This window comes from Labrus mixtus, chromosome 18 (genome assembly GCF_963584025.1).
Source record: "Labrus mixtus chromosome 18, fLabMix1.1, whole genome shotgun sequence".
In the NCBI taxonomy this organism is placed as follows: Eukaryota; Metazoa; Chordata; class Actinopteri; order Labriformes; family Labridae; genus Labrus; species Labrus mixtus.
Genome location: NC_083629.1, coordinates 12,078,187 through 12,100,844, shown reverse-complemented (window position 1 = coordinate 12,100,844; position 22,658 = coordinate 12,078,187). Strand labels below are relative to the sequence as shown.

General features: G+C 41.9%; 1 protein-coding gene across 6 annotated transcripts in view; it reads right to left on the bottom strand.

Annotated features, from left to right (window-relative positions):
* The window catches only part of LOC132993375 (regulator of G-protein signaling 6-like), a 46,284-nt gene that overhangs the window by 12,134 nt on the left and 11,492 nt on the right, over positions 1–22,658 (bottom strand). For all 6 annotated transcript variants that reach the window (XM_061063183.1, XM_061063185.1, XM_061063181.1 and 3 more), the window contains exons 3-5: positions 7,553–7,652; positions 6,745–6,795; positions 6,540–6,646 (exon numbers count right to left, since the gene is read on the bottom strand). In XM_061063183.1, coding sequence (XP_060919166.1) covers positions 6,540–6,646; positions 6,745–6,795; positions 7,553–7,652 — 258 coding nt within the window. The remainder of the gene's footprint in view (positions 1–6,539; positions 6,647–6,744; positions 6,796–7,552; positions 7,653–22,658) is intronic.

Sequence of the window (22,658 nt, the reverse complement as noted above, 5' to 3'; positions counted from 1 at the left end):
ATTTTTCATGACAGTAATTAGCGACCAATTACAAAGGGCTATGCTGACGTTGAGGAACGTGCTTTTTTTGAATGTAGTGAACAAAAAGGCTATCATACTCTCGTTCAATATGATGACTTCATCTTCGTACATTAACATTGCAGATGCGCGAATGTTCTGCAAACAACAAAAGAGGGTTCTCTTCTGGCAAAATAGAAGCTATTTTTGGACTAGCAAAGAAACATCCCCATGTCAATAATCCTTTCATTTCAAATACACCGTGGACTCCTTTTAAATGTTGTGATGACGTGGGCATGTTGCATCACAGCAACATCAGAGGGAATATTTTTAGCCCCTTGCAGTATGAATAAGTGTGACACATGCTGCCTTTCCTGTGCATGCACAGTAATGGCTTTTAATCCTGAGCAATAGAGGTGAGGATAAATGCATTGAGAAGTAGATTTGGTAGTGGTCGGGGGAGCAGGATGAACAGAGAAAAGTGCAGAACCAGCATGCGAGTGGCTCAGTGCTTCCCATAGGGTAGTCTGCCACGGCTGGCTTGCTGGAATGAGATGCTAATGGGTCAGTCACAGTAATGAGTCAGAGCAGAGCCCATAGCTGTCAGAAGGACCCGTCAAAGTTCATGCTGGATCAGATGGAGCAAGAAAACAACACCCTACTGACAGGCTGCACGAGTTGCCTGTAGGCCCACATTGGGTGGCCCACTTTCTGCCCTGACACAGCAGGGATGAACACTCTCGACCTTGGTGGGGTGAGTAATACTCTTAGAAAGGATTGCTCTAATAAGCATGATGCAATACACATATCCTTCCATCGTCTTATTATTCATGTCATAGACTGTATGAAAGAACATATGGACGGCCACACAGCTCCAAAGAAGTGAATGAAGAAAATGTAGAACTCCCCCTGCTGACTGGCTGCAGTATAATTTATAAGCCTCACCTCCACCATGTTAACAGTTGGGGTATGGGGCCAACTTTTAAAGGGACTATGGGCCTGATTTACTAAGATCCCAATTAAAGAGTACTGAATTGCATGTTTGTTTCAACAAACTACACGTTTGGTTGGTGGGCGTTTTGCGCGTGATCTACTAAGAAAAATTGCGTGAATGACACCAGGTGCAAACCTTGTGGAGGCGGTACTATTTAAGTTAGGTTTTTGCGTGTTCTACTGGTTTACGTCATGGAGAGTTTGGATGGAAAGCAGGATGACTGCAAGCGCAAAATAGGTATCAGTGGAAGAGGCAAATGAACGTACAGTATTTTCGAGTTATAGCAGATAAATATTACAAAAAGAAAATTTGGCTTATAAGAAAACCTCGGCATTAAACAGGGCCTCTCTTTTCATCCCTCCATCTTTTGAAGATGAATTGTCATACATTGAGCAGGAGGTGCGAGCTGTCTCCTCTGTGGCGATCAGGCGCGACACTCGGCACATTGTTGCACACCAGACAGGTGGCCAGCGCTGTGTCTGATCGGACATAAATGCTCTGGCAAGAGGTATTGAAGACGGGGGTACAAACAGTGGTGAGTTCCCCCCATCCAAGCGTAGCAGCAGCGGGCTGTAGAGGGAGGAGACGCACGCACTTTGGAGAGGAGTGCACCGGAGGTGACGAGCTGGGGGAGAGACTGCCCGAGAAAAGGGAAATCCCCAGTTTAAAATATAATGTTGCGAAATGAGGGCGATAGGAAGAAATGAATGTAAATGCTGAAATTCTTTAGAATGTAGAGGCTGTGAATGTTCAGTTTTGTTGGCTAAAAATAACAATATAGTTTAATCGTGGTGTTTCCTGCTCTCATTCCAAACATATTAACAGCAGTCTTCAGGGGGACTGCCAAGAAAAAAAGAGTCTAAGGCCAGAAGGCCCCCCCCCCCCGAGTTCTTGCACTGCTTCAAGGAGTTGTACTTGGAACAATGGCTGAACTGGCTCTGACACATATTTGCAGAGGAAAGGTATGTTACATGACCACAGTCCTAACATCTCTCACAAGGAGCCATTGTGTTTATCGATCATGCAGCAATGGTGAAGTATAGAATCCAATATTTGCATTGTACTGCAATATAAACACACACTTATCTACAATGCTGTAGACAAGTTTAACTGCCAAAATCAATATTCTTATCCATGTATGCAACAGTGATTTTACCCGCTGGTTGAGTGGTCTGGCTGTGTCAATGCCTCAATTTTCAACTTGGTCATGCAAGCTCATAAATGCCAAAAAGTATTTGTTCCAGGTTTTCTCCTGCACATCAAAGGTCTCTGTTCAGGTCTAGCTCTTGGTTTAAGATCTGCTCACTCTCTCTCTAGGACATGACTTAAACATAATCACGAGACAAAGAGACAGTGTGGTTCAGAACTCAGTTTGTTTATTATAAATATTTTCTGAAAGAAACTTGTACAAATATATATATATATATATATATATATATAAATTATATAAACTTGTAAAAACAACAACAAAGATAAGACCAAAAAGCACTTAATACAACAACATTTTTGTAGCAGAAGGCATAAAAAAATGACACAATAGGTGCTAGACCAGGCATGGGCAAACTACGGCCCGCGGGCCATATACGGCCCTTTGGGCTTTTTAATCCGGCCCGCCGAACGTGTCCAAATTATATTATTATTAAATTAAATTTTATTATAATTAAACCTTGTTCGTTTTCCCCTGTAATGCCCGCGTTTCCCCAATAGATGGCGCACTACAGAGTGTGGTGTATTATTCCCTTCTTCACTTTTTCGCTTTGCCCTATGAACCCGTATGAGCCCTTCTGTAAAAATGAGCGGATCAAAGAAAAGAAAAGTGGACAGTGAATGCCGAGTGTTTAATACGGAGTGGACAACTAAATATTTTTTCACTGAAGTCCGGTCAAAGGCTGTATGCCTGATATGCCAAGAAACTGTCGCAGTTTTCAAAGAGTACAATATCAGCCGTCACTTTGCTACGAAGCATGCTAACTACGCTAGCAAGCAGTCCCCGCAAGAAAGGGGCGGCTGCGGCTCAGAGGTTGAAGGATAATTTACAGACTCAGCAACATTTTTTTCACCAACAAACTGCAATTCAAGAGTCAACTACCAAGGCAAGTTTTTTGCTGGCATTCAAATTAGCAAAGGCTAGCAAGCCTTTCTCCGAAGGCGAGTTTTTAAAAGAATGCATGGTAGAGACAGCAGGTCTCTTGTGTCCGGAGAGCCAAGGCCAGTTTGAAAAAATCAGTTTATCACGCAGGACTGTGACTCGCCGTGTGGAACCGATTGACGAAGATATAGCCAGCGAATTAAACAAAAAGGCTGAGTCCTTTAAGTTATATTCACTAGCCCTGGATGAAAGTAATGACGTGAAAGACACTGCTCAGCTCCTAATTTTTATCCGAGGGATTAATGACAGTTTTGAGATAACGGAGGAGTTTTTGACCATGGAGTCCCTGAAAGGAAAAACGCGAGGAGAGGACTTGTATAACCAGGTGTCTGCTGTCATCCAGAGAATGAAGCTACCTTGGAGTAAACTTGCCAATGTCACAACGGATGGATCGCCAAATTTAACTGGAAAACATGTTGGGCTGCTGAAAAGAATCCAGGATAAAGTGAAAGAGGAAAACCCTGACCAGGATGTTATTTTCCTTCACTGCATCATCCATCAGGAATCTCTGTGTAAGTCTGTATTGCAGCTTAATCATGTCGTGAATCCAGTTGTAAAACTTGTTAACTTTATACGAGCAAGGGAAGTTCAGCTTCGTCAGTTTATCATGTTCCTGGAGGAAACTGATGCGGATCATCAGGACTTACTGTACCACTCTCGTGTCCGCTGGTTAAGTTTGGGCAAAGTGTTTCAACGAGTGTGGGAGCTGAAAGAGGAGATCAGTGCATTTTTGGAGTTAATGGGGAAATCCGATGAATTTCCTGAGCAAAGCGACAAGAACTGGCTTTGTGACTTTGCATTTGCTGTGGACATATTTTCACACATGAATGAGTGTAATTAAATGAATGCATTTGGAAATCAATTTGTACAATGAGCCTTGCATATTCATGCTTTGCTACCTGTTAAAGGCCAAATCCTTTCATGTAATGGCTTTTACATGTCATTTATATTAGTTCACACAAACACTCCATCCATCTGTTCCTGGCCCGGCCCCTCTGTCAAATTTTAGAACCCATTGTGGCCCGCGAGTCAAAAAGTTTGCCCACCCCTGTGCTAGACAGAAACAAGTGAGAATACAAAAACAAGGTGTGCACAGTAGATACAGTAATGCTCGTGTGAATGTTTATTACCTACACATGTGACAGGCCCAAGCAGCACATGTCACATGTGGTGGACATAAACATTCACAGGAGCATTATGTCCTGTGTAGATTTTCACTTTGTGTTTTTGAGGTAATGATGCATTTTGATTTCACTTTTAAATGGGCTTTTCTGAAAGGGTCAGGGTTTTTATCTCTTATTCTCCAGAAAAAAAAGCAGTTTGGGATAACTACCCGGTTTCCAGTTCCCAGACGCCCATGTTGCCAGATGGTATACTGGCGGTATGCAGAATAACAAATAAATAGTACTCTCGGTAGTCTGCCCCTGGGTGTTGGCCATCATGGAGTGAAAGAATATTGTTCCAGGTCTGCCGAGCCAAACGCAGGATGCCTTCATCTAGACACTATAGTTCCATGTGGGCCCTCCTGCTGAGACAGTCTGTTGCATCCTGTTGGCAACGCTAGTTTTATCAAGATCAGTTGGCATGTTTCTGCTGTTGTTTTTGTGTCTAGCTGTATGCGTACTGATGCTCTTTTACACAAATGAAGTTCCTAAATAAAGTTATTTGATTGTGATTCGGCAGTTGTGGCAGGTCCAGCATGCTGGCTGACCCGTTTTTTACAGTTGATATCACTCGCAGTCCGTGACATCCACAAAACCCCGGGTAGACGAGTTACCACTATGTGGAGCACTTCATCCCTCTCCTCCTGGGACAGCTGTCATAACTGTGCTTGGAAATTGAGCAACAAGCATTGTTTCATTTCAATTAAAATGAGTGTTTATTCATTTAAATATATATGACCAACCGGAAACTCTGCTGTCCTCACAGCAATCAGCTGATCCTCTTCTTGTCCTCTTCACTGACAGATGCAGCTTCTGCTCTTCCTCTGCCTCTCCCCCGGCTCGTCCTCTCCCACTTGCACTCACCCTCCCGCTTCTTGGGTCAGTGCTCTTCGCCAAAGAGCTGCAAATTCCTCAGAGCCCGATTCCTGACAAGAGAAATATTTACATTTCTATAGTTTTATTGAGCTAAATTTAATATTTGAGGCACTCAACATTACCTGAAAATGTCCTGCACTCAGTTTTATTCATTGAGTCTTCCCAATAATAACTCAGAAGTCTGTGAGTGTCAGAGTTCTTTTGTTATGGTGCTTGTCACTGCTGTGTTACACTATGCTCTGAAGCAGTGCAGCTGGTTTTCCTTTAGACATAATGTTACTCGACCATAAAAAAGAATATTGTGCTCTAACACAGTTCAAAGACACTTATGCAGACTAAGTTTACTGCAAAGACACCTGTGCTTACATTTCCTAGCCTCTGTAAAAGCGACACAGGTTATTGATAAAGCTGGTCAGCTGACAGTAGCTAATGCAGTTAGCAGTCAATGTATCATGCAAAGACGATGAATTTGTTCGATGCTGTGCTAGGTAGAAACCTGATAAGGCGATATAAATCATATGAAAACAGTCGTGAAACTACAGTCTTTTCCTCATCTCCTAGATCGTTTTTTCAAACTATAATCGTACAAAAGTGTAACTTCACTTACCTTCTCTGTTAACATGCTGGTAAAATCGCGTTTAGATTCCTGTGTGTCGCGGCCAATGGTCAGTATGCTCATTTGGATTGTATTAGCGCGCCATGGAGAGCGAGCGACAGGTTACTGATGCAGATTATGTAACGGCCACCCGGTGTCACTATCAACACTGTATTTTCAGAAGTTACATATTGGGCCTTTAAGTTCAAATACATAGTTTTTGTCATCATAGTTAATTCTTATCATGATGATTCATGTCCAAGAGAAATTTAGTTTGAATTAACCATTTGATGTAAAAAAAAAAAAAGAAAGAGTGGTGTAACTTCTTGAATGACAGCTCTGTCAAATGCAGCTTCTGCAGTGTTCTTTACTCGAAAACATAATAAAAAACGATCAATATAGTCATGAAATGTTCTATAGCTATGAGCGTCTGCTTCAAACTGACACAAGAATCTGTTCTGCTGTGGACAGTTCAAACCTGGAGGATCTTTGATGTTTTATCGGTAATGTGTGCTTTGGTTTTTGGAAGGAGTGTGACGTCAATTCTATGACTCCACCAGCCAGATCCCTTCTATGCATGTCTTGGCTCCAAATGAAGTCACCAGCTCAATGTGTCAGCCGCCATCACAGGGGTATTTGGCTTCAATTTTGTACAACAGGAGAAGGTGGAAATGCTATGTCCATATTTATATGCAGTCTATGCTCTATATTCAAAGGCATCCTAACATCAACAGCCCCCCCCCCATGATGGAGTTTCTTTTGTACCTGAAAGCGATAAAGAGTCCCGTCATCTTTAAGAGTAAGGACATGGTCTGAGATGGGGAAGATGTAGCCGTGGGCAGCTATTAGACTCCCGAGGTGGATGGCTTCAGCTGTGGACATGAGAGTAGGAACACAGACAGATTGAAACGACGTTCTTCTGCAATTCCTTGCCTTTCTCTACTGATCTTGCATGTAATGGGAGACATACCTGGATCCTCAACGGAGAGGTTTTTCATCAACCACTGAACAATGTCTGCCCCTGAGATTCAAAGAAGGTCATTGGTTACTTAGAAGTGTCACAAAGTTTCATGTCTGCAAAAGTCTCAACAAAAGCTGAAATCCAGAAACACAATTGAGCCTCGAGGAAGTCTCTGTCTGTTCAGAGCTGCGGGTCAAATCCGTCAAAGCCGAGAAGGTGTCACAAAATAATGCTAACAGGTTTTTCAGTTGCTCTCTGCTCCTGGACAGCACAATATTTTTCACAGCCTGTGTTTTTGGCAGAGGCTGCAGAGAGAGATCGCGAGGCCATCTGGCCTGAGGGAACCATGTGAAGAAGTGACTCCAAAATAACCTCTGGGGGAGCAGGGGCGACCCCCTCGTCCAACACTAGTGACTCATCCACACACAGACACATGAAGGCGTACACAGACAGAGAAGACAGAAAAAGAAAAATAGTTTTTTTTTCTGCAGTGAGACATGGACAGCTTCACACCGCAGGCCGTATCCTCGGTGCTGAGGTTTTATCGGCAAAGACATCACTGGCCTCCAACTGCAGTAGCTGCAATTTAAATGAGCCCAAAAGGTCATATTTGCTTTACTGATGCTGTCTCGCAGAGTGAGGCACTTAACACACACAAACACGTACACACAATAATCAATACATCAAGTATAGCAAGCCCTTGTAAAGGGAGAATCACACAAGCAAAGGGGTCACAGAAGTCAGTAACAGCAGCCATTGTACAGTAGCGTAAACGAGCACGGACAAACACACACACTTATAGAACACATATACTAACCTGATACCACACTGGGGATCTTGGAGAGGAAGCTTTTGACAGTCCGGATGGATACACCTCCCGCTTTCTCATCTTGTATTCGTGTTACAATGTCTTCAATCTGAATGGAGGACAAACAGAAAATGTGAGGTCGTTAGGTAACATTTACTAGCAAATGTGAGCTATTTAGCACTCATGATATGCTTTGATGAGGAATGTCTTGCCTTTCATTTGACAAACAGCAGCATTTTTGACCCAGCCACATATAAAACACATAAAGCTGTCAGTATGTCTGTAGGCTTTCATCCTAACGGCGTTGTGAGGCAAATTACTCACTTAATAAAAGCCATGTAAAATCAGACAAGAGACGTTAGGGCGAGGACTTTGTTGATTTTAAAGACTCAGGTGCCCAAAACTTGCAGTTTATCATATAATAATAATTTTTCAGCAGTTGTCAGGTGGTGTACATAGGCCTCGTTCTGAAGAGATGGTAAATTAACAGCCCATGCTGCAGCTCCACAGTGTTCAATGGTGGCTGCCACATTCCGTAAGCTCTTTTTGCCCTCCAGTCCCCCCTCGCCAGATAACAAGATAATCTCAAAATTCTCCTGGCATTATCTTTAAGAGTCAAGAAATAAATGTCCAACATTAAGGACATCACACAAGCGACATCCTGTTTAATGCACTCCATGAAGCTAGGCTATAGAACGGCTAAGATCAGAGGAACAATACATGAACTGGCAAACTATAACTCTTGTATGTGTTTGAATAAGAAAGTAGATACACATTAGGCTGATTTACTCAACAACTACAATAGCTGAAGTAAGAAGCTTTCTTTGCCAATAGAAAAGAGCTGTCACAGCTATTCCCCAGAGACAGAGATAAACATCACACCTCCGACTCATTCAGAGCTCAAATAACAGCAACCTAAAATTAGGCTCAGCACGGCGGGGCTCGACAAGCCACTCAACCACTACAGAGCATTTACAAGTGAACAAGCAGCCACTCAAGGACACAGACAACCATACACAACCCTAAAGAAATCCACCTAGATTTCTGAACACACAGTAACATGTGGTTTATGTTTAAAGGATCTGTGTTTGGTTAAGTCCTTGATCAGGTTTTTAATGAGTAGAAGTAGCCAGAGGTCATGTATCGATGTGAGGAGTCTGTGATCTGTTGCATGACGGTGTTCAGTTAAAAATCAATAAGAAAATCTGGATTTTGCGCACTCGTATTATATCAGCAGCCAACCATATGCAGTTCCGTGGCTGCTAACGTTGATGTGTTGGCTGTTTAATTCTTTATGGCTCCCTAAGCAGCCGTCTAGTAGGCACACTCAGATGATTGCACACATACACACCAGCACACTCCCTGCCTCGGTTATGACTAAGCTCATTAGGTGAATTTCTGGAGTTCAAGTTATGGTCGCGGCACACTCAGATTTAGAGAAGCCTTTTCGGTTTCATCTTATCTAAAATAGGCTGTGTTCCCTTCGCATCCCTCTGCATTAACAGCTAACTTAAAGTCTGGCTCACAGACACATGGCATCACACTTTGAGCTAGATTGTGCCATACATACAAACTCCTGGACCCCCTTCTCAGTCTTTTCATATTCTGCATTCAGCATTTAACTCAGCGTAGCTCTAAGTTAGATCCCAATATTACACTAGGCAGACAGGCTCTGAAATATTGAATATAGTTCTGTTATGTTCATGATATTGATGTTTCACTTGAATCTGGATGAATTATTAAAAAATTTAAAATGATTTAAATCATTTACTAAAGGCTACATCTAGCACCATCATCAGGTTTGAAATTACTATCCATGCAGCAGTTTTGTTTATGATCAAGTTCCTTCCAAACTCATGACTATTAGTTTGGAAGGAACCTACCATTAGCTGCAGGTCTATTCAGTGTTAATAAGCTAATGCTAGCACGCTAACCCGCCTCACTAAATGGTTAAACCCCGTTGTGAGCATGTTACAGTAGCTGACTGACATTAGCATTTAGCTTAGAATTTCACTTAGCTTTCAGATGCAGCCTTGTAGTTGCCGCTCCGTGAGATCAACCATTGGTTTCTGAAAATGCTTTATAAAGCCCAATGATGGCAGTGACCATATTGGAAATGCTGACTCTACCTAGCTTTGAATCAATTTAGAAACATGCAAAGAAGTGGAGTTAGGGGCAGGCCTTAAACAATTACAATGTGCCCACCTGTCAGTCAAATCAGCCATGCCTCATGTATGCAAAACCCTTAGACTTAATATAATTCATCCCCTTTAGAGATTTTACCAATACAAAACTGAGCTAGCCAAATACTGATGTTAGCGTTCAACTCAAAGTATCCCTGTGCCTGGGTGCAGATGGCCTAGTGGTAAGGTTGCGCCCCATGTGGCTATAGGAGGTTTGGGTCCAACCTGTGACTCCTCTGGTGTTTCTCAGTCAGGAATCATGTTAGGACACTTTTTGAGTTGTATTAACATTAAGTTAACTCATATTATGTAAAATACCCTTTAGAAACATTAGCTAATGTGAAAGCATGGCACACCAAGATGTGTATGGATTTAATAACACACATAATGCAGATCTTAGAGCAATGTGTTGAAGACAATTACCGATCTCATACTATACGCTTCGGAGAGAATCTTATGAATTATTGAGCATCCACTATTGAGAATTACTGCTTCCACTCCTGTTGATAAATCTCTCACATAAGGGGAGGGAAGCTACATCTGCCCTCTGTGTTGTGAACAGAGCCTTGGTATTTTGGGCCGGCTTTCGCCTACATGAGAGCATAAACAGTTATACACGAAGGGCACAACAGATTAGCACTGAGACATCGAAATCTTCCCTTTGATGACTAACCCTCAGCGCAAAAACAAGAGGGAGAGAAAGCTTTGAAATCCGCTCAGTTCGATCCAGTTCTGAAGGACTGCCCAAATCCCCGGAAACACAACAACACGAGAAGGATTAGGTCCTTTTGTTCTCAACTAATAATGGACCTTGGACTGGGTTTAGCTGTATAGAAAGAATGACTCATTATCTCCCTATAGGATGACAGCAGACAAGAAGTACTTGGCACAGCAGCTTGAAGTGCACATCCTATCGCCTGCTTGTACGGGCTAATGGTGTTTGCAGCTTGGCATGGAGGGTTTTTGAGAGCTGAAAATTGCTGCTGGCGTGCGATAACAGCACTTTGCCCCTCACCACCTAGCTCTATAAATGATTATCAGGAGAACACTTGTGTGTCATGCCACCCTATGCTTGTCTTTTTGCTGCACGCATGTGTGCAAACTTGTCCTGATGCATGGCTGTGTATTTATAGCCTTAGCGTGTGGTTGAGTTTTCATTTGTCCATCTTATCGTTTATGCTCCCAGGGCAGCACAAGTAACCTTCGTGCTACATGTGGGAGGGTGAGGCAGCAGCTAGAGGTGAAGTATGATAATGCTAAAGCTACAAGTGTATATAAAGCATATACTCATTATTAATGTCAGGGAGAGCCTGTATGATCTGGAGTCACTGCTTCCTGTGACATGGTTTTGTAATTGGGATTTAATGAAGTGAAATAAAAAACATCGAAATGAGGGCATCAGAGGCATAAATAACCATAAAGCTAAGTGATACGAGGAAGTCTGGAAAGAAAAGTTTCTAATTGAAACCATGTGCCCCTTTTTCCAAAAATGGCCTCAGACGAAGCTATTAAAAACTGGCCCATTCTTCTGAAATGAGACAGCTGCTGCTAAAAGATATATCAGGCGGTAATATCGTCATTAAAGATTCAGTAGTCATTAGAGGGCTCACTCTTCATTGTTGAAAGACATTTGGGTCTGTGAAGGAAAAAGACTGATGTGCAGGTGATGGCCACAAAGATAAATTTCTGGTCTGGACATAATTAAGACGTGGGCGAGAGGTGGATAAAAGTATGTTAAAGTTTTCAAGTTGGGCAAATTATTCTTTAACACCTAAATGAGTAGTTTGTTGTAGATGTACTTAGAAGTCATGTATTATTAGCATACGAACAGGAAAACCTTTATCATGTTCTAATCATTTTAGCATGAAAGCGCTCGTTAATATCGAAAAATATATGTAAAAAATAATATTCAATATTTGAAATGTGTTAAAGGGAACACATTATGAAAAATCCACTTTTACAGTGTTTTTGAACATATATTTGGGTAACCTGAGTGTCTACCGACCCACAAAATGTGGGGCCTCTTCGAACAGCTGATATACTTTTTTATATACCATAGTTTGTATAGTTGTATAGTGTGTATAGCTGACTGCTACAGGGTACTTGTCAGCGTTTAGCTCAATAACCACAGTCTTTTCTGAACGAGTAGTGGCTCAAAGAAAAGCAGTCCTCCAATTGCTTGCCTTCACCCGCAGTGAGTTGTCATAAGCGCTGTCCCTTTGCAGTTTCCAGACCTTGAGGGCTATAGAACACCAGCAGCATACTAAGCTCCCTCTGCAGTGTATTTGTGTCCTTTTTGTTGTTGTTGCTTCAGATGACTTCTTGTCCTTTTGGATTTAGGTTATTTATTTGTGTTTTTTTCTCTAATATTTAAAGCTATCAATTGTCCCCCAAGATCTTTTCATTACTGCATATCATTCTTTTTTAATAAGATTTTTTGCATCAATCACTGTCTTTGTTCGTCACATACTGTAGTTAGCTTTAACACTTTCTTTTGGGTTTTCTTTTGGATTTTTTATTCATTTATGTGAATTGCCTCTCTTGTTTTTAGTTATTGTAGAAATTTGGCAAATGTTTGTGTAGTGTGAAAAGAATAATATATAATATTAATCTGTAATATGTATGTCACAATATAAACTGCGGACCCCAGGAAGAATAGCTTCTCGCTATGCTGAAGCTAATGAGGATCCAAATAAACAAATAAACAAACTTGTTTAGGGGGCCATTAAGGGCACGTAGCTTAAGCTCAGTTGGTTGCCTAGGCACCACATATTCAGAGGCTTCAGTTGAAGGTTTGACTCCTGGCCTCGGTCATTTAGTGCATGTCTATACCACTTTCTCATCTCCACATTACCTGTCCTTCAGCTGTCCTATCAATAAAGGTAAAAAAGCCCCAAAATGATCTTAAAGAAAAACAGTTGTTCCAAATAGTTAACTTGGTCTCAACAAACTGCGGTGGTAAATCTGATCATTTGATTCATGACAAATGATGACACATTCGGAGGTCCCAGAATGTCATTAAATAACCATCAGCTAAATCTCAATCTCCAAAACGCATGCAATTTAAGGTAAAAATGTTTCCTATCTTTTCATTAAATAAGCAAAACTATCTTGAAATAACTAACTTAACGAAACACACATCTCACAAATAGAAACCTCTGCCATCAGTGTGTGAATGGTTGTGAAAGGGTAGGTGTGACATGGGGTGTAAAAGTGCTTTGAGCAGTCAGAAGACTAGAAAAGCGTTATATGAGCTCGAGTCCATTTACCTGTCTCTGTGTGCTTAAATGTCGTGTAGCTTCTAGATTGACAGAACAGCTGTAGACTTGTCTGTTATTCTGCATATGAAAAAAAAAAAAGTAAGTAATGGTGTTTCAAATCTTCTAATAACTTTCCAAAGTACACAACCTGCCACACAACACTTTTGAACTCAAGTGCCATTCTGACCTCTGTGCAGTACCGGGTGCGTAATTAAGTGAGTTCCAGCTGGTGTGTGGAGCCCTAGGGGCCAAAGTGAGAATAAAGCCTGCTGGTGAGAGAAGATCCCCCACACCTCTCTCTCTCTCTCATCACCATCTCACTCCCTGTCAGGCGCACAGGAAGCCACACAGCAGACTGGAAAAGCCCTGCCAAACAAGTGTGATGGTAAAACCTATGCTACTGCAGAGGTCTGTGAATTAATCACTCCATCAGAAGCTGTCACATACCCAACACACACACACGCACGCACGCACGCACACACACACGCACGCACGCGCGCGCACACACACACACACACACACACACACACACGCACACACACACATAAACAGCTGCTTCAAAGCGTTTGCCAATTCTTATCATTACCAATTGAAAAATGAATAAATCACCTGCTAAGTCTAATATTGCATACCAGTGAGGCATCAGCCAGTCCTAACAGCTCTAAAGGAGACAAATTTACTGATCCATTTCTTCTCCAAATTGCCTTCTCCACAGGAATGCCCTGCAGGGAGGGGTTTTTATTTTTCTGCAATAAACAAATGTTTTGCCGTCAGGTTCTGCAACTGAAAACATGCTGTTCACACTCGAGTGAAGCCATTTCTCCATTTGCAAATACCTTTCATGTGTAATCCCTGCAATCATTAGTGGTGCTGGATTGTAACGCACTGCAGTTAACTGACTGAACGTGGAGACAAGGAATCCATATTTCCTATAATCGGGCCTCTCTGTGTTATAAAGCATGCAATAGGTTAAATGTACGCTAGCTGGAGAGCATCTTTGTAGTGTTCTGCCAGATGGTTTTCTTCTGGTTTTCTGAAGGATGAGGCAACATGTTAGGATGCTACCTGAGAATTTGTGTACAAGAAGGTGTGTACAACGCATTGTAGCAATCTAACGCCTGAGGGATTAAGTCACAATTCTTAGTTATATTTCGGCGTCGCACTTCAGATTTGATCACATAGCAGGCATTAGCTGTCCCTTTAGCTCAAGTGGCCACAACACAACTGAGACCCTGTCCTGAAAAAGAGGCCTAGAGGCACAATGTTGTATTAAGAGTCCAATCAGCTGCTGCTTGATTAGCCATAGAGGCAGATGCACCCGAGAGAGACGTGCACAGATGCAGCAGAGTCAGACTGTTGCACGGAACAGACCCATATGTTGGGACAAAGAGTGTTGATGAGGATGTTTAAGCCTGTTTGGACCGGTAGAGTATCCCTTATGGTAACTGACGTGGGTGCAATGAGGAGATTTAGGGAGACGGGATGAGTGTGTGTGTCAGCCTAGATTCTTCATTGCCATGGCAACACAGAGGCAAGAGGAGCTGAAGCAATTAAAAGTTTTAGATGTTTTTTTTTCTTCAGCCCAGGCAGAAAGCCAGCTCTACTAAATTACAATTACATATGGGGCTCTTCGGACGGGAGGGGTAATCTTGTTGTCCGTGCTTTCTGACTCTTTTCTTTAAAAGACGGGATTTAATAAGCTCCTCAAAATCAAAAGGAGACACTTTAAAATCAAAGCTAAGGAGTAAAATGCAGATGGAAACGCTGCTAAGCTAAGAGAGGCAACACTCAGGGTAGAGAGAGAGTACAAGCCTGCCCACAAACCAGTGACTCACCAGGTCACCTTTCGGTTGATGAGACTCAAGGAGGACAGAAAAAGATCAGTTCCCCTCTTGTCCGTGTCTGTTGTTAGATACTTCATGGGTTGCTAATGGCTCGAGTGCAGGCAAAACAGGAGTCTGAATACACAGTCCACTCTAAAACAAAGTGGCCTGTGCAGATACAGAGGCTACTTTTCAAAGAGACTCTGTCTGAAATGGAGGGCATCAAAAGCAACACGTTCAACAAGCTGCTTTTATTCTGAAACAGACACAACACACCTAAAACACAATATTAAAGATACCTGTAGTCACTCTTCTGCAAGATTTCGCTCGTACATCCTATACCTACAGTGATTTATATTCATGGAGGCTTCTTCCACTGCAAACACCTCTCACACCGCTTGCATTTTGAGTGCATGTGGGACTTTGTAGAGGTCCTAATAAGGTTCAGTTTCCCTGCCGAGGCTAGTGTGTAGTTAGGGAAGAAAAACAAGAAAGGATATTTGCATGTGGAGTAATGAAAAATCAACACAGAGGGAGAGGTGGGATGCTACAGTGCAGTGTGTTGAAAGCTAACAGATTGTAGCAGGCAAAAAGCATCTGCTGTTATCTGCATGATTGTTTCAAAGTTCCTTCCATAGAGACGTTTGGAATATTTATCTGCTGTTTGACTGCTGGAATGGAGGAAAATAGTCTCTGTCACTGGAGGAATTTGAGTGTGTATTGCAGCTACAACGTCCAAGTGGACATGAGTAATAGTGTGACAGTGGGTGAGAAGCAGTAGATAATAACTGCTATTTCGAGGATGGGGGTGAGGGGGGCTCAGTGTTTAGAGCCCCTTATGTGGGCCTCACTCAGGCTGGGCAAAACTCTCTCTGCTGCTGCCAATTTAGGAGCTCATGGAAGCTGTGTCTGTGGAAGAGGTGACAGAGTTTGAGTTCAGTTTGAAGCTTTTCCACAATTCCAATCAATATGTCTTCATTCTGTCCTCATATCTGGGCCACTGCAGTGCCTAATCATTTAATATCTGCAGAAGATTGGTGTGAGGAGGTAAAACCTCAGGACCATCTGTCTGTCTTTGATGTTGGCAAGGTCCCCTGACACGCCACTCTTGCCGGTCCCATTCCTTAAGGCCTGTTAGTAATTGGGTTACAGAGAGAGAGAGAGAGATGAGGGGAGCGAGAGAGAGGAGAGAAAGGAGAGAGAGGGTGAGGGGAGGCATCTTCAAGCCCAGGTCTGCCTCGTCCCTTCCTTTGCCCACAAGTCTGATCTTGATGTCTGACACACGGGAGACAAACTTCTTCATTAAGTAGTTTAATCTTTGAGAAAAGGAGATGAAGGCCTTTAAAAGTGGACAAAATCACTCTTTACTTCCTTACTTTTAAAGCAGTGTGAAATAGCTGCCATTTTACAGAAAAAACGATTGGTTCTTGGACCATATCAGTATGTTCAAAGTAATCCTAATCTTTATATAAGAGGCGGGTTTAGCCACCGTGATGTCACCTATTGGTTAACAAAACCTTTTTTAATCCTCAAGTGCAGCACTTTGGTATTTATCTTGTCTCTAGGAACCAGAAGTGAGTGACCATATCTGGGTGACAGGTCGGATACGCATTGTTGCCTCTCCGTCCGGGTTAAGAAACTGTGTTGCAAGTGACTTGTCAATCACCGGGAGCCACACTCAAAAGCAGTGGTTCCCAACATTTTATCATTAGAGCCCCACTATATGTATCTAAAAGGATATTGCTGTCAAAAATAAATATCAATTTGAACTGTTTTCATTGATAAAATCCCAACAGAATAGTCAACCTGTGCAAATCTAATGTTCAAAACCTTAGATCTATGGAGATGCAAAGTTTGAATTGAGTACTGCTGGCTGCTAGAAATGAACCCAGCTATTTTAGTCACTAAACTGAACATCTCAGATGTGTTTATGTTGTTGGAAATAAAATATCACTCAATGAAAAATACAAGGGTGAACCAGCTCATGAACCAGCTCATGAATTAGACTCAAATGTTGACTGTGAAATGTTTGGTTTTGGAAAGATTTGCGTTTGCGAACTTCCCCCTTATTCCAGCTTCACCCTCTCATCCAAGGTCACGTCTGGCTCCAGAAATCCAACATGGTGGTGTAAATATGTAAAACTCTGGACTTCATATTCACAGTTGAGAAACCAATAGTTAATGTCATGTTAGCTATTTTGATCATTTGTGCAGTTTATGGTATCAATCCTGTCCAAATATGGTGACCTCATACATAGAAGACAAAGAGCCAGCGTCTCAACCGTCATCTCAAATGACAACATGTGTTTCTAGTAGCAGTAAACTGCAGAGCTCCGTCCTTTACAACACACCTGGATGGTTCTTTGGTCTGCTATTAGTTCAGCGTTGAATGGATGTGTGGTGTTGAGTGTGAAGCATGCAACCACATGGTGTATTCTAGCTTAAGCAGCTTTGCTAAGTTTTGATTTAAAGTAACGCTCAAATTCATTTTTTAATGTCAGCATTCTAAAACACCATCTGCTCCTAATTCCTTTTCTCTGTCGGGAGTGGGTATGTTTCAATCCTCTGCACAGTTTCTACCTTAGCTCAAATGTTACGCTGCTTCTCTGCTATGTTGTGTCTTAGCTCTGTTCCTTCTCATTGGTGCAGATGCTCACATGCAATTAGTGAGTAAGACAGGCCCTTGACCTTTCAAGAAGCATGGATTTCCTGTCATGGCTACTGGAATAAAAAAGGGTCTTTCATAGCTCTCCTGTGTATCATTAAGCTCCACTCCTCCCATGTGCGCCGCGGTGCTACTCACACTGTTTTTCCATAAACCTGACGTCCCTATTACCTGTGCTGGTTTCCCACACGAGAGCGAGGATGCTGTCGGGATTTCAGGGGCGAGGAGTGTTACTAAAACCACAAAAGGACTAAGGGAAAAGGGCTGTTTTGAAAGAGAGGAGGCATACAGCAGAGGGGGGAAAAAATGTGCCGGCGGACACTTAAAGACCTTTAGAAACTGGCACAAGCTGAAACTACTGTCAAAAAGAGAGCAGCAAATTCCCCAGTTGGCTTTTTGTGTAAAACCAGGCATCATGAAGAGGCTGTCTTGAAGCACAAGACGGGTGAGGTGCTACGGAAAAACAGCTCTGGGTGACAGATTTCGGAGCCCTGGAAATAAAGCCTTGTTACGTCCAACTGGCAGATACTGGTAATGAAATTCAGACAGCCGGGGTGACGTGTGGAGGGAAAATCTCATCTCTCAGTGCCACGGGGCAGCAGGCAGCGTCACACACCTGTAATGTGTCCTCAATCCTGCAGGTGATGACTTGTCTTCCTGACAGGGACCTGCAAAGGACTTTGCCTTCACGCTGTCAACCTCTGCCCTGCACTCAACTCAGCAATTATCATCCTCAAACCGTCTTTTAATGAAACCAATTGAGGCCTGAGGTGAATGCATCACAGGCAGAACAAATGTGTTTCATTACGGGGTTTGTTACCAAGCTGTATTGTGAAAGACTCACTGAATGATAGAATCAATAGATAGTGAAACGTGAGCGCTACAGTGGATGTTTTATGGCGTCAAGTCCTTACTCACTGCTGATTGATTATCTATAATGTCACCAGACTACCCCCAGTGCTAGCCAATGCATTGTTAAGCATGCAGCGACCAAATTTGCTCATAAATCTTTGAATCTTTTACCTCAGGGGAGACCAAAAAAAATGAACCATCTATTATGTCAGCACAGCTAGCATTAGCAACCTAACCATCAGTCCCCGTTGAATTATTGAATAAGCTTCCTAGAGAGGGGACTAGCCATGCTTTGTGATCTAATATCCTCTCAACATATTTCAAAGTGAAGTGAAGTGTCCTTTTCTGTTTTCATCCCTGGCTGTGTGCTATCTGTGCCTGACAGCTGGCTGTAATTTAGCAACACAATATGCTCAGCTACACCTGCTGGAGGACTCTGCACATCACTATAGTCCAGTTAGTTATGTCCAGACCTCGGATAAAGATCGGTGGAATAAAAAAAAAAGAGAGAGAAAGAATGACTGTTAGAAGAATAACACTTAAAATTGTCTTCACACAGCCGGGACATTTTCAAATAGTCCCTTAATATCTAGAAAAACAATGTTGCTGATGACTTTGTATTATTGTGAAAACTCAGCAAAGCCGTGGACATTGATCACTACGGCACTGACTTAGTCACCACTTATTCTCAGACATTCTGCCCCTTCTTTCTCGCGATCAAAGTGTTTGAATAATTAATGGCTCCTGATGCAAAAACTGAAAAACAATAATTGAGCTTTGTAAATATTGATATTTCCGACGCTCCTCCAGCAAAATTACTTTTTCCATTCAAGCTGATTACTTTACAGGAAGGGGGCACAGAGGTATGCAGGATCAATTCAATCATTTTCAAACAGATCACAGGTCATCCCAGTGCATTTTAGGTTGTTGATGTAGTTGCTGCTATATTGTAACATGCGTGGGTTAATCAATTTCATGTCGAAGACAAGCTAACTCGGCTCCACAGGCTGCAGGTCAGGAACTTGGCTTGACCTCTACTTTCAAAAGAGGAGAAACCTTAAGGTGACTCCTATGCTGTCTTATTTTCCTGTTGGAGTGTTCCAGCTGTCTTACTAGCTACTTAAGAGCTTAGTATACTTCAAACACAGTCAATGGCAGGATATGTTATTTAAGTGCAAAAAAAAAAAAAAATCTTATAAATGTCCAGACTTCAAGACTTGTACATCACAGCTTCTTGTTTGGCTGCAACCCACTGCAAGAATGTTTGTGTGCCTTTTGCATGTCTTTGTAGTCTTGATACAGCGAATTACCAATTTAGACCTTTTTTGAGAACTCTCCCTGTAAAGGCATTCATAGTGTTACATTCTGGTGTACACAAAGATTTGTTAGTCTTTTGTAATTTGACTTTTGAACAAGAAGTGCTTGGTACAACTTCTTTTTGTAGATGTTCAGTAATTGATTCCAGAAGTTTGATGTCGGGGGAATGATTTTGAAGTTTACAGCACAAGCGATGACCAAAAGCTTTAAATAGTAGGTGACTGACAGGCTGAACATCTGCCAATGTTAATATAAGATTGATCAGTCTGTTATCACACTAAGCTGTTACTGCTATTACTACCCATACTCTCACCATTATTACTGACATTGTAGCTTTAAATCTATCGTTTTCATTGTTGTTGTTTAGTTGTTGCTGTTTGTCTCTATTCTTCTCCTTTCTCCTGCATCTCACTCTCTCCCACTTTCAAAGCCCAACACAGTTTCAGCAGATGGCTGCTCAACATGATTCTGGTTCTGTTCGAGGTTTCTGCCTCTTAAAGGACGTTTTTTTCCTTTCTACTGTAACGTTGCTTAATGTTGCGTAGTGCTGTGCTCATGATGGATTCATGTTCGGTATTTGTAGATAATATAACAAAGAGTACGGTCTTTTACCTGCTTTTTTGTAAAGTGTCTTGAGATAACATTTGTAATGAATTGGCACTGTACAAATAAAGATTGATTGATGTTACTGACACTTACAGGTCCCCAAACAGAATTATATATTTCTCATACTTTTCAGGTAAGGTGTTCAGCTGGTTTAGAGGCAGTCTTAGTCATATTCAAACAAACAGCCTTTTCTGTGGAAAAACAAAAACACTCATTTATGAATGTGTATTTGCTTGTTGCTGCCAGCTGTTCCTCTGAAGCGTGGGAATAACCATGTTAGCAACTTCTCGTGTTACCACCTTATTGCAGCATCACTGCCTCCCTCTCTCTCTCTCTCTGTTTGGCCGAGCACGATCGACTTGGATGACCAGCTTATAAGCTTCGGCACTCCCTTCCTTCTGTCTTCCCCCCTTAATGAAGACTAATTTCCATTTAAAGCGAATGCGGTGGTGTCAGATTTAGAGCTGGATGCATTGGAGTGTCTAAATGAATCAGGCTCATGTAGACTGACGTGTGTAAGTAGTTGAGGAGGAAACTGGGATTATTAAAGGTTTCCTGCTTGGCTAGGACAGAGATAAAGATACTTGACATGGAGGACTCATGTATCTGTGCATAAAATCTGAACAGATTGTATTCATGCAAACCAATCCTAAGGTACATTTCTAATAGTTTTTATTCAGACCAAAATATAACAGCAGGATTTACCTTCATCCAGCCAAGTAAAAAAAAAAAAAAAAAAAAAGAGTAGAGCTTCCCTTGCTGACGTTCTCCTCTCACTCAGTTTGATGAAAGTAATCACGGCTTTGTTATGGATTTGGCCTCTGCCGTATGAGTTATTGACTAAGCAATTGGAGTGGAAATGGGAACTGCCACACAGCAAGGTCTCCCACAAGGACATTTCTATTATTTCCAAGCAGAGGAGGGGGGAAAAAAAGAAGAAAATCTGCCACGATTATCTAACTCACTCAAATAATATCAGACAGTCTAGCCTCAATAACGTCAGTGATGCAGTTGGAAATCACCTTGCGTATAGCAGAGGATAACACGGTATGTCCACTTTGACAAATGGGCTGTTTGGAGCTTTACCACCGTGGCAGTATTTAACCGTAAGGACACAAAAGGACATTTCAGTCATTGTCTAACTAATTTAGTATTTTGACGCGATGAAGAAAAACTTGAATGAGAAATCTAAAAAAAGCGCCATGGTTGTCTGATGTGACCTGAGGTCGATGATGTGGTTTCAGGGACACAAGGTTCATTTTCGGTGGAGGCCAAGTGATATTTAAACAGACTATCTGGCCATTGAGATTATCATTTGGGACCTGGTGACTCATCTCTGCTGCAGCCGAAACCCAGAGACAATTACAGAGAGTCTCAGCACACCGACAACAGACAATGGGTTACTACCCGCGGTTCAACAGGGCACAGATGACACTGCCTGTCTGTTCGTCTGAGTCAGACCTTCTATTTTAAGGGGAAATCATTTCGACCTACCTGATATCCTTTCTGATATCACATGTGCCTGCAAACAATACAAATGGGAGAGCTGGCAAATGTTGCTCCAATTGTCGTACAAGTTGTTGATCAGCGTTTTTCATTGTCTCTGTTGTATGAGAAGACGTAGGTCCCTGTATTATTTTCCAATGTCTTTGTCTGAGGTAATTAAAAGCTGTTTGAAAGCCATGTGCGAACGAGATGGTTCGTAGATTCTTCTGATATTTGTCATTCTCTCTCTTTTAACTTCAGAACAGAGAACGATCGGACTAATGAGGCATTCAGAGATTAAGACATTACAGATCTTGTAATCAGGCAAGTAGCATGAAGCTCTTTTTCACCACAGCTGTACTTTATCAGCTCTTTCAGCATATTGAGGGCATTCTCATTATTCAATGATAAAATGTACCACCAACAAAAAATGCAAAAAATAAAAAAAACAGTAAGCAGTGACAAGAGACGCTCTTCTTCTTTGAAGAGCAGTGTGAAAATAGGACAGGGGAGGCAGGGAGCATTTCTAAACAAAATCCCCCAGGGTTGAAAATAAAAAGAGCAGCTGACATCGAAGCCAAAAGACGATAACTTTAAAAAAGAGGAAGAGCCGAACAGCAGTGAGGTTCTTTGGTGGTGACCATGGGGTCAGATTTTTAAAACAATATAACCAACATTAAGATTTTTCAGGATTTACAGATTTTGTTTAATTGTTCATTTCAAACTGTTCTTTTCTTGTGGTAACTCCATGCTAAGGATCAATGTCTCTGATCTTATGACTTTTGTTTTTTGAATGTTCCTTTAAGTTTTTAATGAGCAAACTCCCCTTCAGCATCCTAAACGCTGAATCAAGTGTTAAAATGTTCGTTCTGCACACACACTGCATGCACAAATGATTCCAACTTTAATAATCGATACATATCT